The sequence below is a fragment of the Miniopterus natalensis genome, chromosome 4, assembly GCF_054644295.1.
Source record: "Miniopterus natalensis isolate mMinNat1 chromosome 4, mMinNat1.hap1, whole genome shotgun sequence".
NCBI lineage: Eukaryota > Metazoa > Chordata > Mammalia > Chiroptera > Miniopteridae > Miniopterus > Miniopterus natalensis.
The window spans coordinates 78,238,458-78,264,831 of NC_142084.1; the positions used below are offsets into that span (position 1 = coordinate 78,238,458).

General features: G+C 51.7%; 1 protein-coding gene across 1 annotated transcript in view; it reads right to left on the reverse strand.

Moving 5' to 3' along the window:
• Positions 1-788: 788 nt before the first annotated feature.
• The window catches only part of ADAMTS2 (ADAM metallopeptidase with thrombospondin type 1 motif 2), a 150,160-nt gene continuing 124,574 nt past the window's right edge, over positions 789-26,374 (reverse strand). Inside the window, exons 13-22 of the mRNA XM_087816894.1 lie at positions 25,555-25,688; positions 18,993-19,116; positions 18,379-18,459; positions 16,300-16,466; positions 14,785-14,944; positions 12,818-12,950; positions 11,810-12,017; positions 10,093-10,222; positions 9,181-9,270; positions 789-2,074 (exon numbers count right to left, since the gene is read on the reverse strand). Of these exons, the coding sequence (XP_087673020.1) occupies positions 1,623-2,074; positions 9,181-9,270; positions 10,093-10,222; positions 11,810-12,017; positions 12,818-12,950; positions 14,785-14,944; positions 16,300-16,466; positions 18,379-18,459; positions 18,993-19,116; positions 25,555-25,688 (1,679 nt within the window). The 3' untranslated portion in view covers positions 789-1,622. The remainder of the gene's footprint in view (positions 2,075-9,180; positions 9,271-10,092; positions 10,223-11,809; positions 12,018-12,817; positions 12,951-14,784; positions 14,945-16,299; positions 16,467-18,378; positions 18,460-18,992; positions 19,117-25,554; positions 25,689-26,374) is intronic.

A 26,374-nucleotide genomic window follows, 5' to 3' on the forward strand; every position in this document is an offset into this window, starting at 1 on the left:
AGAATTAGGCCCAGCAAAGGAGCTAATGTGCCCCCTAGGTCTTATAATTCTGGGAAATTTAAGCTGCATGTTAATATCAAAGCAGGGAGATGTAAAAATTAGCCATTGCTTTCCCAACCACCCCCACTCACTCCCTTCTTATTTATCTCTCATTCACATCTTGCTCACAAACCACCATTCTGCCAAGGTAGAAAGGGTTAGTGTTTTGGAAAGAGCAGAAGATACAGCAGGCTCTCCCCATCCCCCACCCAAAGCCTCCCATCAGAGGACATGCCTTGCAGTTCCCTGCTGAAGCTTCTAAGGGACGAAAGTGGGGGCAGGGCTGGGGAGTTGGGAGGCTCCATAGGGCAAGCCCATCCCCCACAAGCCAGGCTGGTGATCAGAAGCAAACCCAAGCACCCAAAGTAGGTCCCTCCGCATGACCACCTGGTGGCAGCACTCCCAGCCCCCTGGGAGAGTCAGGGCCTTGATCACTCACTGGACTTCCCAGCACAGTGCATGCCTCTCAGCCTTGCCATGCGCTTGGGGAGGAGAGAGCCTCTTTGGGGAGCTGCAGGGCTGAGGCCAGGCTGGCTAGAGGGGACAAGCAAGGCCAGGGTTCATGGAGAGGAGAGAGACCTGGGATTGTACCCCACTGGCTTCTCCTCTCTCAGAAAACGTGACTGGCTGTTTAGATCAATCCTCAAGCCAAAGTTATAGGATTCCCGGTACTTTTCCGGGAAGAAATGGTCAGTGTCACAGCTCAGACATGGCTGAGATATTCTAGTGCAGCTGGTCTAGTGCAAATGGGTCAGTTGTCTTCCCCTAAGTCCTTAGTTGGCAAGGCTGTGTCAGGCCAAGCATGGAGACCAGAGGCTGCAGCCTGGCAGCTCTAGACCCTAACAGACTCCCAGGCCTCCTTAGAATATTTTGGGCTGATCTTTAAAGACTGAGAATTTTCACATGCAAATCTAGACTTCTAGTGAAAAAGCATGCTATGTGGCAGCGGGGCCCAGTTCTCACAGAGGCAGGAATGCTGGAGCTGACCCATAATTGGCAGCTCTCAGGTTGGTCCCGGTCCCCAGCTGGCCACCATACTCATCCTCACCACCTGCCTGGTCATTGAAGGCACTGGAGTTCCCAGCCTCCACCTCAGTGTGCTCATTTTAGTGACTGGTCAGTTAGTAAATAAATCACCATTTCCTAAGAGGCCCCATGTGGTTTGTGTCTAGGCCTGGGGATTAGAAGGAAATGTCCTGTGTTTCCAGAAGGGTTGTCACCACTGAGGAAAGGAAGATGCCCGGTTACTGCGCAGAAACTTGAGGCAAGTGCTTTCTTTCTCCCTCGCTGATAGAGGCTGTAGAACCTCCACATTCCTCGCTACCCCACACCCAACGCCGGTTCAGGACTTAGAACATTCTCGGGCTGGGACACTCAGGCGCTCTCCTCATTGCCACATGCTCACAACTGCGCGCACACACATACACATATTTTTATGCCATTCTCCCTCTGTTCCTTCAAAACTTTTTTGGACTTAGAAATTTTGGCTTCATCTCCATGACACAGGATTTGTCATTCCATGGAATATCTCTATAAGCAAGAAAAAAAAATGCTATTGATGCTACCTTTCCATTTTATTAGAACTATCCGAGCATCTCTTTCTTCCTCATTTCATCAATGAGCTCTTGGATTCTTTGGTTTCTAGTCTTCTCATATGGGCTCGGCCGGCGAGGAATTAGGTTGGGTGGCTGGACCTCGTTGTCAAGGCCATTGATTTTGTAGGGTACATCAACTGCATTGGTTTCGGGGTGATCCTTAGTAGCATTGGTGCTGGAGGCATTGAGAGGCACCTCCAGGGGCGTGCCTGGCAGAGGCTGCACCTCCATGACTAGAGTGGGGACTGGGAGGGTGGGCATGAGCTCTTCAATGTCATTATGCTTCCCGGGCGGTGACCTTTCCCTGTCATCCACATCAGTGAGGTTGTCGTGCAGGTTACAGGACTTGCAGCACAGCTTGTTGTAGCCTGGGATGGAGCAATAGCGAGACAAGACTTCCATCCTACAGAACATTGACTTGTCACCTTGGCAGCGGCCCTCTGAAAGAGAAAAGTGGGACAAATAACCGAAGGACAAGATAAGGGAAACCTTGTGTCCCCACAGGGAGCAGCTTGCTGCAGGAGGCATTTGAAAGAGCCCAGAGAGAGTGCAGAGGCAAGCGAGCTCACACGGAGGATCTGTGTGGTTTCCAGGCCGGAGGAGCGCAGGACCCCTGCCCTGGAATGCAGCACACAAGCTGTGAGCAATGATCCCTTCCTCCAAGCAGGCCCCAGCTGAGTCTAGATTTTTCAGTTCCTCAGAGCTTGAGACAGAAATGAGGCCTGTCTGTTCTCAGGGAGTGGTTCCAAGCTCATTTTAAAGAATGAGACTTAGCCAGATTTTTACACGTAACATCCCTGTGGTAACCCCAATGAAACTGGCTGGTAAAGTTTGGCTCTACAACAACCTATAATCAGTAATTGTAACAAAATTAAACCTAAGAGAGCCAATTCCTAAAACCTGATAGAGCAAACCCCAGAGCCTTGGCTGTGGCCTTACCACACTCCTCACATCTGTTCCCATCCTCACTATACTCCCCAGATGATCTTTATTTCTGAGAAGTGCCTAAAGGGAAATTAAAAGTTACCCAGACTTGTGTGCGCTTTTTTCTGTTTGCCTCAGCGTACCCGAAAGCCTCACGTCCTGCTCCATCCACCCCGTGGGCCTGCTGCACTGAGCTCCTGGCCATTTCCCAAGCAAACGGCTCCATAACTTGATGCCTTCACGTAGGCAAATCCTCCTGCCCCGCATGCCCTGCCCCTTCCCTCCTGCCCAGGGCACTGGTCATCCACAGTCCGGCTTGCATGGAGGCCTGACCCTCTCCTTGGAGGCCGCGTTGTCTCTCCCCACGCGGCTGCCCTCTCCCTAGCCTAGCTCCCACTCAGTCTGCAGCTATACTGAGTCACCCATCCACCTCCTCTTGTCTTCAATCCCCCCCCACGCTCCGTGTACTCCCCAAATTCCCATTCCTCTTCCCTTTTCCCTACCACCTCCTTCCACATACAACACAAAAATTCATTCAATATGAAGGAATGCGTAATATCACAAGGGGTATTTGATCTTGAAAATTCCTGATCACTGACCTCAGTGGGCCCCACTCTGCCTACTGTGTTTCTCTGCTCAGACGCTCTGCTCTCCACAGTGAGGATCCCAACCTTTCCCACACAAAGCTCTGCTGTGCCCTCCCTTCCCCTCTCTCCTTAGTGACCTCATCTCCTACTGAAAGAGAGGAAAGAGGGGAGGAAGGGCAGCCGCGGGATGGAAACCACATCTACGGATCATTCTGTACATCCAGCACTATCTGCGTCCACATCTGAAGCTATGCCAGCCCATCAAAACTTCCTGCCATAGCAGACAAGCAGGCCCCTCCATTCAGGGCCCACGGTTCTGATAGTCACCTGCCGCGTGGCCACTGCTCCAGTCTGTGATGTTCCCTACAGGCTGGTGACCACTTAGTTGGGCAGCAACCCCAAACTCCCCAAGGTCTAGATTCATGGGTGCAACTTCCTACTAGACACCCCCTAATCCCAATAGTCCCCAAGCTGCCTGAGATTCCACTCGTCCAGCCCAAGCCCACGACCTCTCCTGGTACCATCTGTCTCAGAGAATGGCCCTTCAGGTGCACACCCCATCCAGTCATCTCCAAGTCCATCAGTATTTCCTCCTACACCCTCTCAGATATGTTCACACTACCCTCTCTGTCACCTCCACACGCTGACTACACTGTGGTAAGAGCCTCCTTTCTACCTGCTTATCTACAATCAGAATGTTTTTCAACTGGAGATGTGATCATGTCACTGTCCCGAGTGAAGTCCCTGCATTGCCCCTCGTCGTTTTCCGAGTGAATACCTGTCCCTCGCCTCTGGTCTCCCTCAGGCCTTGGACCTCCTGCTGTGTTTGGTGCTCCTTCTGGCCACCAGACCTTTGCTCATACTGGGCCTCCCTCCCTCCTCCAGCTGCTCTCGTCTCATCTCTTCTCAGCTGAAACACATCTTCCTCAGATAAGCATCGCCTGACCTCCCGTAGGAGGTTAAATCCCACCAGAGTGTGGTCTCCGGGTGCCATGGGTCTCCCCTTCCCAGCGCTTCATCCCAGTTGGCAAATTCAGATTTAACTGTCAGATAAAGTGACTAATATGTGACTTGTTCAGTATCCTGAAAGCTCCAAAGGGCAGAGCACCGAGCTGTCGTTGAATGCTCCCTCCATCCCTAGGGCCTAGGACAGCGAACGGAAGGACGCATAAAGGTACAAATGTAAACACTATAAATGTGAATACGAGGAAGTCCAAAACAGGACATTTACGCATTTTGTAATACCAACGTCACAGGCAAGAACACACAGAGGCACCTTCCACCCGAGGTGGAACCAATTTGGGCTCTGAGCTTCTAAGTGGCCAAAATAAGGAGGAAGCATGACCGGCTTCAGGACCCACAGTGCGAAGAAATAAACACAGGTCAGCTGCTCAAGAACAGCTGGGTCTTCCTACCCTTGAGACTGTGCAACGGGCTCAGGACGTGGCGGGAGAAAGGTAGACAGGCGGTCGAGGGCTGTGGGCTGATTCCAGAAATCAAACTCGAAGATCCAGAGACGTGGCTTTCAGGGTTTAAAAACTGATAGATGAAGTCTGACACAGATTCTCAAAACATGAGACAGATGAGATCGGAGCAGTCTTGTTTGAAACTGACGGGTGGGAGGGGCTCAGAGTCCCTTTCCCTTCCTTCCCCCTCCCTGGCCACTGTCCCTTTCTGGCACGTGAGCTGTGTGAAAACCACTGGCCACAGACCTCAGGGAGACCCAAGGGAGCTTTTGATAAGACGAGGTGCAGGCTTTAATAGTCGGGGGGGGTGGCAGGGGCCCAGGACGAGGGTGGAGCCTGGCCTGGCAGCACTGCTGGGAGTGGGGCCACTCCTGCCGCACAGCAGTGCCCTCTCCTGTACTCATAACAAGGTTGATATTAAGCATCTTCCCTCACTTGTTTCCCACTAGGCTGGAATCCTGAGAAGCAGGCATCACATCAGTCTAAGGCAGGGGTTGCCCAACTAGATCCTTGGGCCAAGTCATTCCCTCCACCTGGTTTGGTAAATAAGGTTTTCCTGGAACAGGCATGCCAATCATTTATTATCTACAGCTGCTTTCTCACTGCAGCGGCAGAGCTGAGTAGTTGTAGGGGAGACCACAAGGTCCCCAGTGCCTAAAATACTATCTGGCCCTTTAGGGGAAAAGTTTACTGACTTCTGGTCAGGTGCTTGGCGGTGTCCCCACTGCCTAGATCAGAGCTTGATACTGTTGCTGAGTACATGGACAAATTGGGATGAGCAGTCCATCTCTCTGCCACTAACAGGCTGGTGACAGCTGAGGGCTAGGTGTCCCTGTCCTTCCTTTCTACCTGGTTTACATATTGGACTTCTGGGTCTGATATCCTTTGAACATTAGGCTGCATTGCTTTCAGTTTTAAAAAATTAAAATAAGTCAGTGACTGTATAAATAATTGAGAAAAAGCTACTGGCCAAGCGTTTGGCTATGCCAGTGTCAGCCTAGATAAATTTCAAAATAATCATTACCCACTGCTCTTAAAAGGATGCCAATACAATGGCTGTGTATTTTTAAGTAGCATCATTGAGCAGAGAGCCCTCCGTGACAAAGGTGAAATTATACCACCGAGGGACGAGTGACACGTGCTGAGGGACTGACTTGCCCAGGATCTCTACCAAGATAATCACTTCAGTGTCATAATACTCAGACTTCAGCCAGTCCCAGCAGCAATGCACTGGCAAGACCTAGTGCCTTCCAGTCAACAAACTGTTGAGAGTAAACCCATTTTTCATAATTGAAGTCATCCGTGTGCCATTCCCACCATCTTGGCTGTATCTGAATACCACCTGTGTTATTATTTGCTTAGTAGTTTCCTCCTTTAAATTAACCTTTTTTTAATTTAAATTTTATTTTAGAAGAAAGTTTTATACTACCACTCATGTAAAACTAGTGTGGTAAACAAGGTGACCCTAAACAAGATACAAAGAAAAGTTTTACGTCCTCTTAAGTCAAATTGTAAGTCCTATTTTAATTCCTCAAATTCCAGGGAGATTCTCCCAACTGCAAAGGTCTGAGCTGGAGAGAAATGAGCAAGCGTGAGAGAGGCCAGGTTTCGTGCCAATGAGCCCTTCTCCTGAGGTGGCCGTGAAGGGCAACGAGAATGAGAGCGGGGCTGCTGCATGGCACTCGGGCCACATTTATAAGCAACTGGAATCCCCTTTGTCCCCCACACTTGGGAAAAGGCTGGGGTGGAGGAAGCTTCATTTCCTTTTCTCTGTCAAGCGTAATGCACCATTTCACCTTTCAAAAATTGTGTGACAAATTAAAGAAGTGGGTGGGCGGCATCCCTCATCTGCCCACGCCCTCCATTGCCTGGGTGTCCCCAAGCACATGGCACTCTGGGTGGCCTGCAGCTCTAGCTGGGAGCCCTTGTAGTGGGGATTTCTCCTGATCTGTTCGGAAAGGAGACTGGATGTGGTTCTGTCAGATAGAGTTGTCTTGGTCACCTTGTCTCTCTGGAGCTGGAATTCCTTTCAATGGCCAGAGCTCTGGGCAGGCTGGACTCAGCCACAACTACCATGACCCCCACCCTGCAAACCGACACCTGGGGCTTGGCACTGTGCCCTGAGGCCCATATCCGTGATTTATGGTAACCCCACATCATACTTTCTCACCGTCTCCCTCCTCCCTGCATGGGGCACCTTCACAGGAAAGGGAGATGAGATACCTACCCACTGGCAGGGCACCACTTGGGCACCAGGCGAGAAGGTCCCTGTTAGACCCTGACCTTCTGTCTGATCCTGGTTAGCAAGGTGAATGAACACTCAGGCCCTGTGGTGTCTGAGGGCACACATACTCATGAGTGTCGCAGGCCAGGTGCCCAGAGCCACCACTGCCTTGCCTTTCCCCTGACTCAGACTCTCCTGGGCCAGATGGGCACCACTCCTTTCCTGAACAGAGAGCTGAGAGCTGCTCTGGGAGCCAGGGTGGTGGCCTGATGGTGGCTCAGGGCACAGTGACCTGGACCAGCACTGTCTTGGAGACTGACCTCGCTTGTCCACTCCATGGGCTCTGAGCCCCTTCCTGACTGTAGGAGCGCCAACGAGGAGGTGGGGACACAGACGGTCCTGGAGGTGCTTGTTTAGCACGAATGGTTCCAAACTCAAAATCATAGTGGGGTGTCTTTACTGGGGAGGGGGTATGTCTCAGTGGGAGAGGGACCCTAAGCACCTGTGTTTGGCAGGGGAAAGGGAGCAGTCAAGCCGTCTGAATCAGAAACCAAGGATCTAACGGGACAGAAGGGCATCGCAGCGCTATGCGCCGTCAGCCACGAGAGGACGCGAAGGAGCCAGGCCGCAGCGGGCCGAACCCAAGCACCCGGTTTCACTGAACTTTTATTGAGTTTATTTGTGGGCTGCATGACAGGAAGTCTTTCCAGCGTTAGTAAGAATAAAAGGTCATTTTCACAGTCACTTTGGCACACACTCACGTGGTCTCATAAAAAAAAAAACACCGGAAAAGCAACGACAATGGCACCTATATAATACGTCATAAATACATACAAAACACTAATAAAATATCCCTGATAAACCAAAGTGCATATAGACAGAGAGAACAATGCCCAGGAGCGTATTGCACCTTCCCAGAGTCACTCGTGTCACTCGCATGGCCTAGTCAAAGTTGAAAGTTAACAGTCGTGAGAATTAGTATGCGTTACACACCGAGTATTTACATAACAGTAATTAGTGCCAGGAGGGCTGGTGGCGGTGGCGGGGGCTGCTATTCACAGGTGGGCAGTCCTGGGGGTGTGGTGGGAGTGACGGCGGGAATGCTACACGGGTCACTTGAAGGGCCAAGAGTGTTGCCCTCTGGAATAAGGCAGAGCTGTGGGAGCGCCCGAGAGGGCTCCAGCAACAGTCAGTGCCCACTGGCCAGTGGGTCTCCTTCCCGCACAGGTGGCCTGAGAGTGTCTGGGTCCCTGACAGGCCGAGGGGCACAGGGAGCCAGGCCACCTGCTTGGGAAACCTTATCCTTGGCCAAAGGTGGATAACTCGGATCTCCTCCCCCTAGACCTGCAGTGCCGGCCTCCTACCTGGATCGTGTTCCCCTCTGAAGCTGGAGTTAGCAGCCAATTCTGTTACCTTTCAACTTTAAGGCATTTTCTACATAGTTTTGTCTAAGCAAAAAAGCAATAAAAATTGAGGTAATTCTGTAGTTGTTCATACTGGCAGGTGGCCGCATCCGCATCAGACAGTCTCTCACTCTCTCACCCCTGTAGACGGGATCATGTGCGCATGATGAGAGAAGGCCATCGGAGCTAATGGACAAAGAATGGGAGAGGTGGTGTGTCCCTATGTCCCACTGGAGGGACACATCCCCGGCCTCCTCCGTTTGACCTGAACGCGCCTGGGGAGGCAGGGCATAGGGGCAAGGACTGTGTGAGTTGGACATCAAGGCCACAGAAAGCAGGCCACAGTCGCACGAGTCAGGAGGACACACTCAGCACAGGGTCAGCAGTAGCAGCAGCAGCAGCAGAAGAGGCAGCTGGGAAGCCCCCTGATATAACGCTGGACCCTTAGGGCCGGGCTACCCAGGATGGCAGCACAAAACAGTGGGCCTCGAGACCCCCAGCCTCTGGGTGGTAGGTGCATTTGAAAGGGGATGGGCAGGCTTCCCCTTGACTTCCAACCTGCAGCTCCAGCTTGGAGGGCTGTGGCCCTGCGAGGAGGTCACCAAGTGGTCACATTCACACTTTGGCCTCTGGCCCTTCCAGCACCATGACAGATCTTTGACCCTTTACAAGCCATCACCAACCAGGTCCCAGCCCCCCCCACAAGAGGCCAGTGCCTGGGCCCTGTCTCTGTGAGGCTGGCCCTCCCGGCCAGGCAGCCAAGAGGCTCCGAAGGAGATGGCCGAGCACAGAGGCCCAGGAAAAAACAGATTCAATCGAGAGCACTCAGCAAGAGTCAGGGGAGTTTTCCATAGAAAGAGAGGAGGGGAGCCCACGGCAAGCTCCACAAGGCGCAGGGCATGCACTGGAGGGCAGAGGCAGAGTTATAAACAGGCCGGTTACTTGACGAAGTCTTCTGGACCTGCGAGTCAGGGTCCGGTCGGGACAGCCACTGAACCACATAGCTCTTCTTGGAGGGGTCGGAGATGTTTCCTAGAGGGAAGAGAAGGGGACTGCAGCTGCTGGGGCATTGGCGAGGGCTCCCCCCGCCCCCTGCTCCGTAGACCTGATGTCCCTGGAAAGGGCAACGAGAGGGCATTCAAGGGTTTCCCTCATGACAGATGGGCCTGTGTCTCTCTACCCCTCTCCCATGCATCCCGGGTCTCAGCTATGGAGTAGCTATAGCACACAGGCCCTGCTGGCCTCCTGATCTGTGCACTGCTCCTCCACACCAGGTCTGGCTCCCAGGCTGAGCAGTACACAAACTGCCTGCTCCAGGAACACAGGGACCAAATGAATCTGGATCTACCACCCCTGTCCTGAGCTGGGGAGGGCACACCTGACCCTCCTGAGCTCCCTTCTCCATAGGCAGAACTTGTACTGGGGTCTACATCTTGAGCTGTTTCGGGGATCAAAAGAGGTTACAAGTCCAGCATTTGCCAAGGTGTCTGCATGTAGCCAGTATTCTGGTTGTTCTCTGCGGAAGGCACAGGGCACCTGTCTGGCTGAGCCCCGCTGTGTGGTGACTGTGAGTCTGTTTCCATCTCCTAGACCAACAGGAAGTGTCAGGAAGGCAGGGATGGGCTGAGTCCACTCCATCCTTCATCAGGGCCTGGCCTGGCCTGGAGATGAGCAGTTCCTTACATTCTCCACTATGGAAAGGACCCAGCCCTGGCCTGGGAGGCCTCAACTTCTACTTCAAGGTCAGGGATGCTGAGTCTGGGCCACTTGTGGGAAGAGCATTTGCCTGGACCAACCCCCTGGCCTTGGGGTTTGCACACTGGGGCTCAGGGAACATGTCAGCAGAGGGCTTACCTGGACAGGGGCCCAGCCTGCAGATTCTTGCTGTCTCAGGTCGCTCGTCCTGGCAGATCCCAAAGTTGTCATCCACTGTGCGGCAGAGCACTGGCCGCTCCTGGGTCCCATTGCCACAGGTTACAGAGCACTGCAGGTGGAGAGTCACCAGTTAGGGCCCACCTCCCATGCTGTGGGCCTGGAAGAGCTCTTGCACGCATGTGATCCCATAACACGTGAGAGGTGGTGAGGGGCAGGGGGGGAGTGGGGACTAGAGGCTGACCCAGCCTCACCCCAGCCTCGGGTGGCTGCCTTAGTCTCCTTGGGCTCTGAAGAGGGGACATACATGCTTATGTCTTGGAGTTATTGTGAGTTAAAGAGCGACTATGTACGGCCTGGCATTTCTGAATGCTCTAACTTTAGGAGACCCGAGATCCAGAAAAACCTGCTGTGCACTGAGGACTACTGGGAAAGCTCTGAGTCCAGGAGGCTTTGGCAGAGGACCATCTCCTCTAACCTTCCTCTCACTCCTGCCCCCTCTCAGGGCTCTATACTACCAGCACCCTTGATGGCCCCTCCAGCCCCTGTCCGCCTCTGCCTTCTCCATGGGGAGGAGCCAGCAGGAGCAGTCACGCTGACTCCTGGCTTGGCTCACAACTGGCCCAGCCCTGAACAAGAATAATTCTCAAGTCCTTGCCCTGTGTGTGAGGAGGGGTTGACTCAGCAGACCTGGTTGCTCAAACCCTACCGTCCCAGAAAAGGTCTGTTTGCAAGAGTGGCCCTTGGGCAGCTCCAGAGAACCAAGTCCATGGAATGCTCTGTCTGGTGAGAGTGTTTTTCATGCCTGACTGAGGCTATGAGTTACTGAGTTACTGCACCAACAATGTGATTTCTGTGGGCACCTGCTTTCCTGCTGGGATCTGGAGCTTCAGTAACTGACATCATCACAGACACAGGCACCGTTTGCCTATGTGGCTAATCCCCAGTGAAAACCCTGGACACCCAGGCTTTGGTGGTTTCCTGGATTGTAGTTCTTCATGTGTGTTGCTGCTGCAGGTCATTGCTGGGAGAATTAGGTGCATCCACAGTGAATCCACTGGAAGGGACACCTGGAGGCATGTGCTGGCTTCCTCTGGCCTTTGCCATGCCCTTCTTTTCTCCCCTAATTATACTCTGAGCTCTCCCTATAATAACCCATAACCACAAGGGCACCAACCTCTGAGTCCTGTAATCCTGCTAGTGAATTATGGGCCCCAAGGCGGGTCTTGGCTGTGAGCTGGAGGCACAGTGCTCACATCAGCTCAGACCTGCCCCCAGAACTGCTCCTCAGTCCCTGAGACCATCCTCATTACTCTTTCCAGCCCAAGTCTAAGTTCTTCTTTATCTGTGCCCCTCCTGCCAGCTTGGCTGGCCTTCTAGACTACACATCCGCCTTCAGAGATAAGAACCTGGGCCTTCCGAGTAAACTGGAGCCCATGCTGCCCTCAGCCTCCTGGGATTTCAGGTGCCTATAGCACATGGGAGCCCTGGCCCTGAGCACACACATTCCACTGGGCTTTTGAACAGAGCACTGATTGCATGGTACCACTGGTGCCCTGAGACCTACAGGATGTGGCCCAGGGCATGAACTGAGTCCAGACAAAGGTAGGAAGCCCCAGCAACCTCAGTCCCACCCAAGCTTGGTTTGGGGGTCTAGAACACAGGGTCAGGGGGCCAGGGTACCAGAGGGCCTTCTTACCTGGGACCAGGGTCCGGTCCGCCACCGACCGGGACAGAGCTCACGGTTGCAGGCCCGGCGGCCCTCGGGCCGCGCATCGTTGCAGTGCTTGGCGTGCACAGGGCGGGTGGTGTTGTTGTGTAGCGGCTGCACGCAGCGCACAGAGCGAACCTGCGTGCCTGTCCGCCCACAGCTCTGACTGCACGGCTCCCATTCACCCGTGACCCATCTGCCAGGGCAGAGGGGCACATGTCAGACCCCTTTGGCCTCAGTGGCCAGAAGGCAGGCCTCCTGCTCCCCCAGGCCTTCCTTATTCTCACAAAGATGCCCCCTAGGTTTGCTGTGCTCCTGCCCGAGGTCCTGCAAACAATGAACCCTACACATGTCCACTGCTGGGAGCCCTAGCAGGGGTGGCCATGGGGAGCCCTAGCAGGGCTGGCCATGGACAGCCCAGGCCTGAGGGACCTTGTCAGTCTCTGTCCCTTCTGTGGCTCTGGCTCTGACCTCTGACCTCAGCTTCTGCTGACATCACTGACGCTTCTGGGCAGCAGTGTCAACTCCCTTAGTACCCAACCCCGCATGCTCCCTCCTAGTACCAAACTGTCTTCCCTGCTCAGGGTCCAGACATGCAGCCCTGCCAGACCTTGGGACTGGAGGTCAAGGATGCCGCCACTGCTATGGGCTGTCTTGGAAATACCTCCCACAGGACCAGAAGCTAGCCCTGTATCCTGAGCTTCAATTTCCCTGTCTGAGCATTACCACTCGTCATCTCTAAGATGCACAGTAGTGTCTCATGTTTGCAAGTCTGAAGCAGGGGTGCAGTCTCTTAGATTCCACAAAACATGGTGATTAACAAAGAAATCCATCAAACATCTCGAGGAATATAAGGCTGGGAGCCACACCCCCTGCCTTGGGGGTGGTGCAAATCCCATACCTCCCTCTGTGGGAGCCCTGGGGGTTTGTCCTCTACTCCCTCTAGTGGGACCTGGAGGCTGGGGGCCAGGGGGCTGGGCACCCCCAGGCACTCACATGGGCTGGGAGCACTGCTGTGGGTTGCAAGCCCGGCGGATGGCTTTGGGCTTCGTGAGGGCGTCGCAGAAACTTCGGTGAACCATCTTGAGGTCCAGTCTCCGGCGGCAGCCATACTTGGTGAACTGGGACCCTGAAGATGAGAGCTCGAGGGGGCTCAATGGGCTGATGTGGCCCCTCCATGGGGCTCAAAGGGGCGGATTCACCTGCAGCTTTGGCCAGTTCTTCCCAACTTTCTGATGGGGTGGGGGAAGGGTGGGGCAGTGTGCCCAAGCCAGGTCTTGGAGATATCTAGCCCAGTGTCCTCCCAGCATCCTAGGCCGAGTGACAGTGAGAGGCCAGGGAGAGTGACCACCTTCTCCCTGGTCCCCTGGCTAGTCTCCTGGGGCAAGAGGGAAGGGTTCATTTCCTTTCCCATTGCTTAGCCATTTGCTCCATCTTAAATTAATATGTACCGAGGACCTAGCATGACCCAGGAGTTGGCTAAACATAGGAACAAGTCCTGCAAAGTTTCCTCCCACCACAGTTTAGTGCAGCAGTTCTCAACTGGGCGTGATTTTGCATGAAAGGACATCTGGAAATGTCTGGAACACTTAGCTGTCACGACTGGGGGAGTGTTGCTCAGAATTCTACAATGCACAGGACAGCCCCACAACAATGAATTACAGAGACCAAGGTGTCAGCAGTGCCAAAGTCACAAAACCTCAGCTTAGTGGGCAAGACATAAGAGAATATGTTGGGGCAGCCTGATATAGTCCGGGTATCTGGATGCATCACAGTAAGTAGAGGATGCGGGGTATTGTTTAGTGGGAAGGCAGTGGAGGGGCTCCTGGAGGAGGAGACAGGCTGTGCAAAGGGCCTAAGGCAGGAGCGTGGTGTGTCCAGGAGAAGCACCTAAGGCCAGGGTGACCAGGGCCTAGTGAGCAGTGGGAAAGGTCAGCAAGTTGCCTGGACCTTGGGGGTCATGACGAGAATTGTTTTTTATGCTAAGAGCAGAGGGAGCTGCTGAAGGCTATGATACCAGGGAGAGATATGATCTGATCTGCCCTTTAACAGGTCACTCTGGGGGCAAATGAACACACAGGGCCTGGGAGGGAGCGAGGTGAGTGCCAGGGCTTGGAAGATGGGAACAGCAGATGGGTCCAAGAGCTATGCAGAAGCAAGAATCAACAGGACATGCAGATGAAATCCATCAGGGTTGGGGAGGCTCAACAGGAGGCTGGGGACACCATTACCCGGGCGGAAGCACTGGAAAGGAAAGCCTTCTATCTGTCAGTGCTGGGGAGTGGGTGACCCACCTTCTCAGCCAATACCTTTTAGGCATTTGAGGGAGGTCTGTCCTAGCCACCTGCTCCTGCAGGCTGAGCTATCTTCTCTCTCTGATCTCATTCACCTTCCAGGAGTAGTGTCCACTCTGGACAAATCAGGACTTTCTGTAAACCTGCATGTCCCACCCAACTGTGACTCCTTGATGTCTGAAGCAGGAGGGACCCCTCTGTACCCAGCACTGCCCTGGGAAGGTCTGGGAGGCCTTTCTGAATGAACATAAGGAGGGACCACTGCAGAGAGGGCTCCAGCACAGCCCACGTCTTCCCTGTGCCCTGCTTTGTGATGCCATAGTAACCCATCCAAGTCACCCTTGCAGCAACCTCCTGCCACCCACACTGATGTAGGTTGTGCTGGCATCAACCAAGCCCCACACATGCCCTCTGGCTGCCTTTGGCCTGCTGCCCTGAAGACCTCCTTCCTGCTCACCTTCTGCTCCTTCCCAGGCAGGGCTAGCCCTTGTCACTCAGACACAGCTATCACTGCCTCAGCCTCCCTGGGGCCAATATTCTCAGACCTGGCACATGCCTCTGGCTGGGCAGTCAGCAGGGCACTGGGGGCTCAGGAAGCCCCTCACCCAGAAGACCCTTCCCACTCAGCCTAGGCTTCCTCTGGGGCCCCAACCCAAGAAGCCCCCTCACCTCCGCCGCAGGGCTTGGAGCACAGAGACCATTTCTTCAGGGCCCACTCGTAGCCTACGGAGTCATCTTCTAGGACCTGGTTGTCGTCCACGTTGAGTGAGTCCTCGTGGATCATGTACTTGTACGTCAGCGAGATCCGGGTATCTCCCTGTGGGATGACCTGTGCCCCAGCGAGGCCGTGAATGTGCCTGCCCAACTCTCTACCTCCGCTAAGCCGGTTTAGAAAGGTCAGTTGAGGCACAGTTACAGCCCAGTCTCATTCTCGGTAGGTCATCATGTTCTACAAAGTCCCAGCACTGAACCACTGCTCACAGGGATCACAGATTAGGGTCCTGCGAGGTTCTGGTCATGACATTTTCATCAACCGTCAACATGTAACCTTAGTTTATGCATCTTCTATTTAAAGACCCCTTACTTAATATACGTTGTTAATTCCCTGCCATCTGACTCCTGGCCAGCGCCCTGTAACTCAGGCCTGCAGGAAGCTCCTCTAACAGGCTGCACTGGCTCCATAGGGCACCCACCCTGCAGCTTCTCGCCCCTGGGAACAGCACAAAGTGCTTCAGCATTCCACCTGGGACCATTTTAAACAGTGAAATCATCCCATTAAAGCACAAAAATGTGAAAAAAAATGTGGCACTAAATACATTGTGAAAAGGACATTTGCTTAAAACAAGCAGTGTCACCTGGCTCCACCTCAGCTGGGACATACATGTCAAGGTGACAATTTTTTCACTGCTCTGCACTTGTCTGCAAATGGCAATGAAATCACTTTGAGTTTTGATTTGGGGATTACAGATACATTTTAGCAAGTAGGCGAATTTACCAATACAGAAATCGCAGGTCCTGAGGCCCACGTGCACGTGCACTGGCAGGCAGGTCACCAACAGCATCTGGGGGTGACAGTCCCTGCAGGTGGAGCAAGTGGAGTGCTTCCCTGGGGATGAGGTACTGGGGCCTGGGTGACTACCCCCCACCACTGTGAGCTCACCTTAGCCTTATCTGTAGTATTTTGATTTTTTTATGACAAAATGTATTACTTATGCAATTAAAATTAGTTTTTAAAAAGTGATTACAAAACCAAAACCCCCCCTTTACTCCCATAACCAGGAGCAGCCTGGGGTCTTGAACTCCAGAGACCTGGGGTGCAGTCTTGCTCAGGAACAAAGTCTAGAGTAACCTGGGTGTGGTGGCCTAATATCCTGAGCCCCTTCCATCACTCCCAGGGTGCGGCATGACTTGGATTTGATGGCAGATGTGAAGGAGCATGATGAAAAGTGGCTATAAATCTCATTCAACAAGGAAACCAAAACCCTTACTGGGGAGGGTGCCTGAGGTCACCCTGGGGTGACTTAGGGCTCAGAGGCCCGACTGGCAGCTCTGTGTCTGTTCCTCACTCTGACACACAAATGGAAATCCTTGGTCCAAAGGACAGGCCAGACAGGCTGTTCCAAGTGTGGCAGGAGGCTCCACCCCTTACCCTGTGGCCACTTGCCCCCTGGCCTGGGGACTTACCAGCACAGCGATGGTGCCATGAAGGGGGCCCATGGTCTGCAGTGTCTCCCGGCCATCTTCATCCCGGTACTCCCACTCCACACCCATGGCAATGAACGATTTGGAATTGGGATCTATGTCATTCTCTTCATTTAAAATGAACTTGCCTGTCTCCAAGTTCTTGACAGCTGAAAATGGCAAAAGGGAGCCCCCACCACGATTACCGGGGCAAGACCCAGGCATACTGCGGGGAGGCTGGAGGGGCACACTGGTTTGGGCAGATGCAGGGAATGTCCCTGCCAGACAACCCAAATCACCTGAGAGCCTGGCATTCCCTTTGCCACTCAGCCGGAATTCGTGCCTTTGTGCCAGGCCCAGCCAGGGTCCTTTCCCGGATCTGCCCCTACAGGCCACGGGGGAGCAGGAGCTCTGCTCAGAAGTGGTTCAACAGCTATCAAGGCTACCTCCCCTTGGAGCAGGCACCCAGAGCCCCTGCCTTCCCCGCCTCAACCCCCAGCAGGGCATCTGCTGGACACTCAGGCACAGGGTTGGGGTGGGGGCTTCCTGCCATGAGGTGAGCATATGTCCAGCTGCAAAGCAGAGTCTCCCTACCCCATCTGTAACAGTGGCCCAGCCTAGGGCCCCACCAGTTCTCCACCCCCTGAAGAGGCTTGGTCTGGCTGGAGGACCACTCAGGTCACTGGGCATCTGCAAAGAATGTCTAGGAGCTGAGGATCCAGCTGAACAGGAAGCCCCACACTCCCAGAGTGCGGAAGGAGGCACTGGGGAGCTGCTGGGTGACTAGGGAGCCCACAGACAGGGCACAGAGTGAGGAAATAACTCCCTACACAAGTCTCCTATAACTTGTTGTCCACATCACAGTGTGAGCCTCAGTAGGTGCCACAGGTCCTCCACTTGTCACTAACTCTCCTCTCCTGCAGAGAGAGGGCCTGGGACCTAGAGTCTTTAGCAGTCTTTTTTTGGGGAAACTGACTTTTTAAAAAAATCCTCACCCGAGGATATTTTTTCCATTACTTTTCAGAGAGAGTGGAAGGGGGAGAGAGAGAGAGAGATATCGATTGATTGGTTGCCTCCTGACCAGGGCAGGGGATCGAGCCCGCAACCAAGGGATGTGCCCTCGGCCGGAATCCAACCCAGGACCAGTCCATGGGCTGACACTCTAAACATTGAGCCAAACCGGCTCAGGCAGGAACCGACTTTCATATTTGCCTTCTGTGTAAGGCAAGTAGTACTGGTTTTGCATTTTGGGTAGCAATATAAAGTTTCTTCTTAAAATAAGAATAAAAGGAAAGTGAGTATTAAAAGAAAGTGGTCTTTGTCATGTGTCAGCAGGGATGCTGATGGTGACATCCGGAACCAGTCTGGCCTCCACGGCACAGGGAAGAAGGTGGGCCCCAAATTGGGGAAAGGGACTTATTCAGGATCCTCCCAGCAGCCCCCTACATCACTCTCAGGCCCCATGACTGCCCAGGAGGTTGGGCTCAGATGCCTTTCTGGGGAGGGGGTGAGGATGGGTGGAGCCCCTAAAAGGGGCTCTGGGCAACTTCAGTGTGCAGAGTCCCACCGGCAGGGGGTTCCCACTTGGGAAGGGGCACCCAGAGCTGTTGGAACAGCCAACATTTCAAGAGTGGCCAGAAATCTCTACTCCAGATAGAATCCTAGGGATTTAAAATTACACTAATGGAAAACATGCAAATATACTGTATGAGGCCATCCTCCAGCCCGCCTCAGGCCCTGTGGTTGGTATGTGGGGCTACTCAGGACTCTGCTGCTTGCAGACTTGCCTGCCTTCCAGTGGGTAGTGGGGGCAGTCCCCCTTAGCCTTGAGATGGGGAGTCATCGTTCTGTGGGCTGGGTGTATGTGACACATATCCCTCCACAGCTGCTGCCAGGAGCCCTCTGATCCAAACACGTGGCCTCTCCATCAAGAGGTGAATCCAGAAAAGGTCCACGATGTGGGCTGAGCCAGGGACAGGGAGGTGGGGCCCTCCAGTCAGGCCTCTGACCCCCCAGGGGCTCCGCCCATACCCAGTAGAGCCAGGCTGTGGATCTGCTCCGTTCCTGGGCTGCGGGACTCACCCAGGTGATGGCTGGTAGTGTCTGCTTCCTGGATGAGCAGGTGTCTGGCTCCTGCCGGGATCTCAAACATCTTAATGTAACCTTTGTTGGGATGTGGGGAGACAAAGCCAAGTGAGAGGAGAGGGGTTGCCAGGGTGCAGAAATGCACGGAGGGCCTTGCTCTCGAAGGCAGCTCCAGAGGCCCCAGTGTATCATGGGCCTTGACTGCCCACCCAGAGAGGAAGCAGCCTGCGCTTCGCAATGCAAAGACATCTTGCTGACAGCCAGCTGCGGGCAGGGGCTAAGGGGCAGGGAGAAAGGGACCCACAGCTGCCCCACAGCCCTAGAAGACAGGGGAAGGGTGGCCTCCGCAGACCCCTGCCCTCAAATAGACATCTGAGACCCACCCTGTGCACCTATCTTCTGGCATCCTCTGTCCTGACTCCTCACCTGGGCCCCCACTCTCCCTGTCCCCCACCCACCCTGGAGCCTGGCTCAAGCTGTCCTGAGGTTCTCCCACCTCACCCTTTTAGATCCTTCCCCCAGCCAAGAGTCATGAATCCAGACAGAGCCCCAAGGACAAGTCTGTCCCACTTCCACCCAGGCCCCAGGGCCAGAGGGAGAGGCTCACTCACCCAGCTTCTTAGGTGAGCGAGTGAATGTGCCCTTGACCACTTTGCAGTGGGAGTTGTCCCCTCCACACACACCGCACTTGTCTTCTTGCTTGCTGGAGCCGATTACTCCATCACAACCCACCTTCTGTGAGGGGGAAGGGGGGTTGCAGTTTACACGGAGATCCCCCTCCCCACTAGGGTTCTGGCTTGACCTGTGCCCTCAGGGCATTAGCACCTGTTCCCTGCACATCCCTTCTTAGCTGTTCCCAATGCAAGGGAAAGAGACAGGACTTTGGAGCAAGAGAGACCCTATGTGCCCACCTGAGGAAGAGCCATTTCCCCTCACTCATTCACTCATCTAGACAGTATGACTTCAGAGGGCTCTGCACAGCCTAATGGGGCCACATCCTGAGACTGTCCTAATTCAGCAAGCTGGCCTCAAAATAAACTTTTCTGTCCTGCGGGCTGTAACTTAGATCTGGTCTTTGCCCCTTGTCTCAGGGCCACACAGTGCAATCTCAGCAGCAGCCCCTCCTGGGCTCCCACCCACAGCTTAGGCCTGGATGTCCCAGCCTTCACATTGCCCACAGGAACACAATGTACTCTTTAGTCTGTCTTCAGGTGTCTAGACAGGAGGTGACAAGAATTGGTGGAAATACTTTTGCCTTCATTCTCTTGTGGCAGGATAGTAAGAAGCTAGGGAAATTCCTTGGCAAGTGGAAAAAGGGAAACAGACAAAATAATTAAACAAGGCCAAATGATTTGAGCAATTTACAGCAAGCTAATAAATCACAAGGTTTATCTTCCCTAACCAAAGACAGGAACAAATTGTTTGCACATTCTAGACAGAACAGCCTTGGTCTTGGTCCCTCTTCAATAATGTTTTTTAAAAATAAAATTAGCCTGGCTGGTGTTGCTCAGTGGTTGAGCATCAACCTATGATCCAGGAGATTGAGGTTTGATTCCCAGTCAGGGCACATGCCCTGGTTGTGGGCTTGATCCCCAGTAGGGGTTGTGCAGGAGGCAGCCGATCAATGACTCTCTCATCATGGATGTTTTTATCTCTCCTTCTCCCTCTCTCTCTCCCTTCCTCTCTCTGAAATCAATTAAAAAATATTTTAAAAATAAATAAATAAATAATAAATAAATAAAACTAACCAGAATATAACCCTGACCCCTCTATACACACACATTTTGATGAATAAACATATTGAAGGAAACATCTGAAAAGAAAAGCTAATGAATATTCTGTTAAGACCCTCCCCTGGGATCTCCCCTCAGTTTTCTACTGGCCAAAGAGAGTAAAAGTCTCAAGATCTAGAGGGAAGGTGGGGGGGTGGGTGGGTATGGGGATGGGTGGGGAGAGATTAATCAAAGAATTTATAAGCATATATGCATAACCCATGGACACAGACAATAGTCTGGAGAAGGCCTGGGGGCAGGGGGGAGCACATGCAGGAAGGAGGGGGTCAATGGGGAAAAAAAAGGGACGTCTGTAATACTTTCAACAATAAAGAAAAAAAGCCTCAAGACAAAGGAGTCACAGTGCTCTCGCTAGAGCATGCCCACGCCCTGTATCTCTGCTCCTTTTCTCCTACTAAACTCTAAGGGACCCCACGAGACTTGCAACCAGGGCAGCAGTGGGCAGTGGCAGCTCATCCTGGGCTTACCCTCTGAACCTGTCTTCAAGGCCCCCTTTTTCTCTGACTTTCTCCTGTTTCTTCTTCTACCTTAAGCCTTTCCTTTGTTTCACTGCCCCTAGTTTTAATACACATACTCTCAAAACAACCAGGACTCAAGTTGTGAAATCTTTCCTACATGAAGTCAAGAACCCAAATGCTACTGGTGGGCCTGAGACAGACCCACCCCGGGCCCAGACCCGATCCAGTAACACTCTCAACAAATACTCTCAACACTGCCCACTCCAGTGGCAAAAATTATTCCACACTGAGTGGGGACATTCCTTTGCCCAGGGTCACCTGGTAGAGGCAGTAATAAATTCAGGTTTTTTTACTCTCTAAAGCCCTGGCAGCACACCATTCCCAGGGCCACAGAAACTAGAAAGGAGCAGCCCCTGTAATGTGAATGGCCTGAGGCCACTTTCGTACCAATATGCACACCCACAGCTTTCCTAGCTTAGCAGGGAAAATGACCTCTCCTCTGAGCTGGTCTTTTCCCTGTGCCTGCCCTAAAGTGTGCCATACCACTGCATGTTTTCCTCTTTGCCCTGGTTGCCAGGAAGCTCAAAGCCAATTCTCACCTCAAGATCCTCCTCCTACCACCACCACCTCTGGAGAGAACCTCTACCTCTCCCTTTGCTCTTCAATTTCAGACTTTTGTCTTACAAGGACCTTTGAGGACAGGGGCTCTAAATCATGAAAGGGCTACAGAACAGCGATTCGAGCATCATTTTTGAATGTGTAGATAGAAGTTAACAACTTTTGGTTTTATTGATCTATATGATCATAAGCCTTTTGAATTAATTTTGGCAGTGAACAGGGTGAAAACCAACAATAAAATGAACATGAGGGAAAAAATTAACAAAGGAAGGGAACATGATAAACTGGGGGTGGGGGTTGATATTTCAAAGCATAGAAGTCTGAGCACTTCTTGGCCATGCAGTCTTAGAGGAACTCTGAGTTTGTACCCACATTTGTAGCATGCAGTCAGAGCAGCGCACCCTGTCAGGGATATTGTCAGGGTGAGAGGAGGCAGTCCCTGTAAATAGTCATATGCTGCTTGGCACAGAGCGTGACCTCAGTGAGGGATGGAGGTGATGCTGAGGGGGACACTGGAGAGGAGGAGGAGTGGGCGAAACCCCCGTTCAGGCCAGGGTAGTTGTGATATTGTGATTTATAATAAATACATATTTGGTCTTCATTTCTGGCACAGAAGCTCCTAAACTGCTAGGAATTCCCTGTGCTGAGAGCTTCAGTGGCCTTTTCTTATGCTAATGAGGTGACTTGTGCCACTACGATTAAATTAGTAACTAAAGTATTATTCTACAATAACCTATGATTCTATTTGACCAAATGTTTTTAAACTGTTGACTTGTTTGACGAGCTTTCCAAGATCAGATTCTAAATTAAGTCTTACTGACCTGGGAATAATGCTCCAGAGGCCCCCCGAGCTCCTTAAAGATTTGCTCTCGCTCCTTATAAAAGGGGAATGTTAAACTAATTAGGCTTATTGGTATGTCGAATTACATGGGAAGCACTGTAAAACAGATAATGCAGAACATCTTGTTATATTTATGTAGATATGTTATTAATATGTTATAAAAATTACATAAAATTCTTAAAATTTGAACATGTCCTGGTAAAGTTATGTCTCTTCTCACGCCTTTAAAATATAAACATTCAGGAGCTAACCTGAACCTTGCCCACAGGCACTGAAGAGAGAAAAATAAGTGGTCTTTTAAAAACGCAAACCACTGTACAAGTTACCTTGCCAAAAGTAATTCACAAAAGAGCTGTGGTCATTTATTTATTTTACAAAAAATAATAAGAATGAAACAAAATCACTGTGTGTAGAAAGCAGGACATGTTTTCAGTAGAAGGCATGGAGCAGGGAGATGCACTTCTGTTGATGAAAGGTGAACAAAATGTGTTTTTTGGATAAGAAGGAATATAAAGGACATGGGTATTTTTTCTGGTAAAGAAAGAAAAAGAAATTTTGTCCTAAAATAAAATGATTGTTTAAAGAAAAGGGTGGGATGAAAATAAAAATGTAGATGTATGTTGCAGGTTTGTGGAAGAGGGATCTTGAGAAAGGTTTATATATAGTCAAAGTCTATTACATTCTTTACATGTATGTATGTGAACTAACCAGGTCTTTAACTATGGCCTTTAAAAAAAAAAAAAATCTTTATTGATTTCAGAGAGAGGAAGGGAGAGGGACAGAGAAAGGAACATCAATGATGAGAGTTACTGATCAGTCGCCTCCTGCACGCCCCCATTGGGGATCAAGTCCGCAACCCGGGCATGCATCCTGACTCAGAATCGAACCCCGATCTCCTGGATCCTAGGCCGATGCTCAGCCGCTGAGCCACACTGGCAGGGCAACTATGGCCACTTTTAAGTCTTTTGTCATTTGCAGACAATTACTGTTTTACTCTGATGCTTTGGCAAAAAATATTCCTACCACATGTGTTTCATCCTCAGAGAGACTATAACTTTACAAAAGTAGCACTGAACTGGGAAGAGGTTTGCAGAACTCTAAGGAAAAACCGGATTCCTAAAACTGCTCACAAGAAGACCAAGATCGGCTAGGATTAATAACATGGGAATGAATGAACTGATAAGGGCGATTACAATTTTTATGACTTTTGATATGAAATATTAGTGTTTTTTGATCCTTATTTTCCAAATGTAAGAATTTTTTTTCTCCGAAGCCATCTACAGCAATTTGGCTAGTTAAATCTTTATAAGCAAAATCAAAACATCATTTATCTTTTCCTCCCTACAAATCCCTTCAAAATCTCAGGCATTCTTTCTTTGTTTTTAGAGAGAGAGGAAGGGGGAGAGAGAAACATCGACTTGTTGTTCCATTTTTTTTTTATATTTCATTGGTTGATTCTTTTAAGTGCCCTGACCCGGGATCGACCCTGCACGCCCCCTACTGAGGATTGAGCTGCAACCCGAGCATGTGTCCTGATGGGAATCAAACAGGTGACCTCTTGGTTCATGGGTCAATGCTCAACCACTGAGCAACACTAGCTGGGCTTGAACCCTCTTTTAACGTCATTTCACTTTTAACCTTCCTGGGTCATTGTGTTATGATATTCCCTAATTGACAGCATCCACTTAGATATTATTTTTTGACCTAATATTAGAAAATTTTAAAATAAGAGTCTGACATTCACCTGTAGTGTCAGGAGTCATATCGTTCATCTTACTACTACTCATGTCTTTTGTGTTTTAATTTTTCCTTTCTGTCTCCTCTGCTTTCTAAATTTTTCAATATGAGGATATATAAATGTAAATATATGTTTGTTCTAATTATGTAAAAGTTGTCAGCTTGCTGTTACCATTCCAAATCACCATTAATTAATGAAATACTTAACCTCTTCTTCAATCGTCAATGTCAGGAGTTAAGCTAGTTGCTCACACTAAGATGGTAAATTAGTGCTCTGACTTCTTCGTTATGTTTGCCACCATTTCAGAGCTGCCATTTAAAGCTTTTCTTACTACTAAATGTTTCCCATGCTTACTGCCTGTATCAGTCATATATTTTTTTAAATTTCCTGTGTCTTATGATGTCGAAGGGCTAGCCAGTTCTTAGAGATGGCAAAGGGCTAGTTTGGGAGCCCGCCTTTAAGATGGAAGCCTCCCAGTCTCTCAGCTACCTGCTTTATCTCTCACACATCAGAACAATATTTCTCCTTCCCCAAGTTGTCCCAGGGCCAGGCAGCAGGCAGCTAGAGGGAGCCCTATAACTGAAGCCTGCCACAGTTATTCAAACAGGCTGATCCTAAACTGTTTCCCCTGCCCTGCCTTTCCCACAGGAACCCCAAGGAAAGTTCTGGCTTAGGCTTCTCCTGCCCCTTTCTGCCTCTCAACCAAACCTGGTGCTTCCCCATGTGGCCCTGCAAGGCATGGCATGCCCTTCTCTTGGGAAACATAAGTAATAAATTCTCCTTTCAATGGCATTGGCCTCTCTGTGTCCTCGCTGTCACCTCCATAAATCAGAGCCCCGCAGGTACAGAGGGAACACTGTTGCCTTCATCTCTGAGGATTTGGGTTCACTGTCTGAGCAGGCTGTGTGGCCTGGCCTCCCTGCAAGGGTCAGGCTGAGCCAGCCCCCTCCTACGCCTGCTCCTGAGTCCTACAGGAGCTTCCTTCACCTCAGGCCGTGGTCCTACATGAGCGGAGAGAAGCCCTGAGCATGTCTCGGCTGCCTTGCACCCCCCCTCCTTGTGCTTCCAGCCTCACCTCCTCCTCCAGGGGTGTCTGCATTCTGCCAGGTTCTCTGCCAGAGACCCCTGAGGGGAGTCAGTCTTTATGGCACCTACACTCAGTCCTGTCTACACAAACTACAGAGGCTTCCAGTTGTTGCTAGGGAGTCTGGCGGGGGCAAGTCTGTGTTCAGTTACTACTGTATGCTGAGGTTATCCTGCAGTGGTCTCTTGTGTCAGCCTAAGACTGAAGCCAAAGACATAACAATGACAACAGAAAACACAGCAGGCATTTCTACAAAGAACCAAACCAATGAGGCCATGGGAGGCCACCCCGGTCCGAGTAAGCTATTCAGTGCCCATTGGAGTGTCAGAATGTGGCAGTGCTTCGAAGGGGTCACCCAAGGACTGTGTGTATTGAAATCACCTGGGGAGCTCATAAAAGTCATGCTTTTGGGCCCCAGCCTCAACCTAAGAATTATAATCTCTCAGGAGGAGCCCCAAGTTCCCATGTTGCGCCAAGGCATACTCAGGGCTGAGAGTTTCCAGCACAGAAGTGGGGCAGGCCAACATTTTCTGAGAGTCTGCCCTGCTCCAGGTGCTGTTTCTAACACTCTGCACGAGTCCTCTCAAAACCCCCTGGAAGCAGAGACCCTGAGCTTTCCACGTTGGCGCCAGGGCACTCACCCTGCAGTCCCCTCGCACGCAGAGGCTGAAGGCATCCTTGTAGGAGCATCGCGTCCCATCATGCACCATGCGCTTCATGGACACCACCTCCCCGGTCTCCTTGGACTCGCAGTAGAGGTGGCACCTCTCCTTGGCTGGACGGGAAGAAACGGGGTGTTACGGAAAAGTGCAGGCTGCTCGGCTCAACTTCTTTCCCAAGTCCACTCAAGAGAAATTCCCACGAGGGTCTCCTTAACATTTACCACCCCACCCCCAAATGCGCCTGCCCTGGGCCAGGAAAAGGAAAGGGGTCAGGAGACTGCTACCCTCTTTGTGTTTCTGTCTCAGGGCCTTTGACCCTGGGTGTGGGACTTGGGAAGAGCTTTTCTCAGATGAGCCAGGCTGTTGCTGGAGCAGCCCAGGTCCCAGGCCCCCGAGGCCCTGACACCCAGAGGAAGGCAACTGGCTAGGTGCCTGCTGTCTACTTGAAGACCCTCTTTAGTCAACCTTCTCTAAAACCCCAAATAAGGCTAGATGCCCCTTGATTTAGTCTTGGGTCCCTGGCATCTTCCCTTCTCAGTATTTCTCTCAGAAGTCACTAAAACACTGGGTCATTATTCGATGGCTATCCACCTTGCCCACCAGGCTGCCGCCTGCCGCCTGCCTCCAGGGCGAGGACTGTGTCTGTGCTGGCCCCCTTCCCTGCAGGGCGCTCTGCTGGCATCACACACACAGGATGGGAGATAGTGGGCCATGCGGCAGCCTGCCCTGCCCAGTGCTTGGAAGGGACAAACGCTGTATGTCTAAAATTCCATCATGAGGGAGGGGAACCCAAATGGAA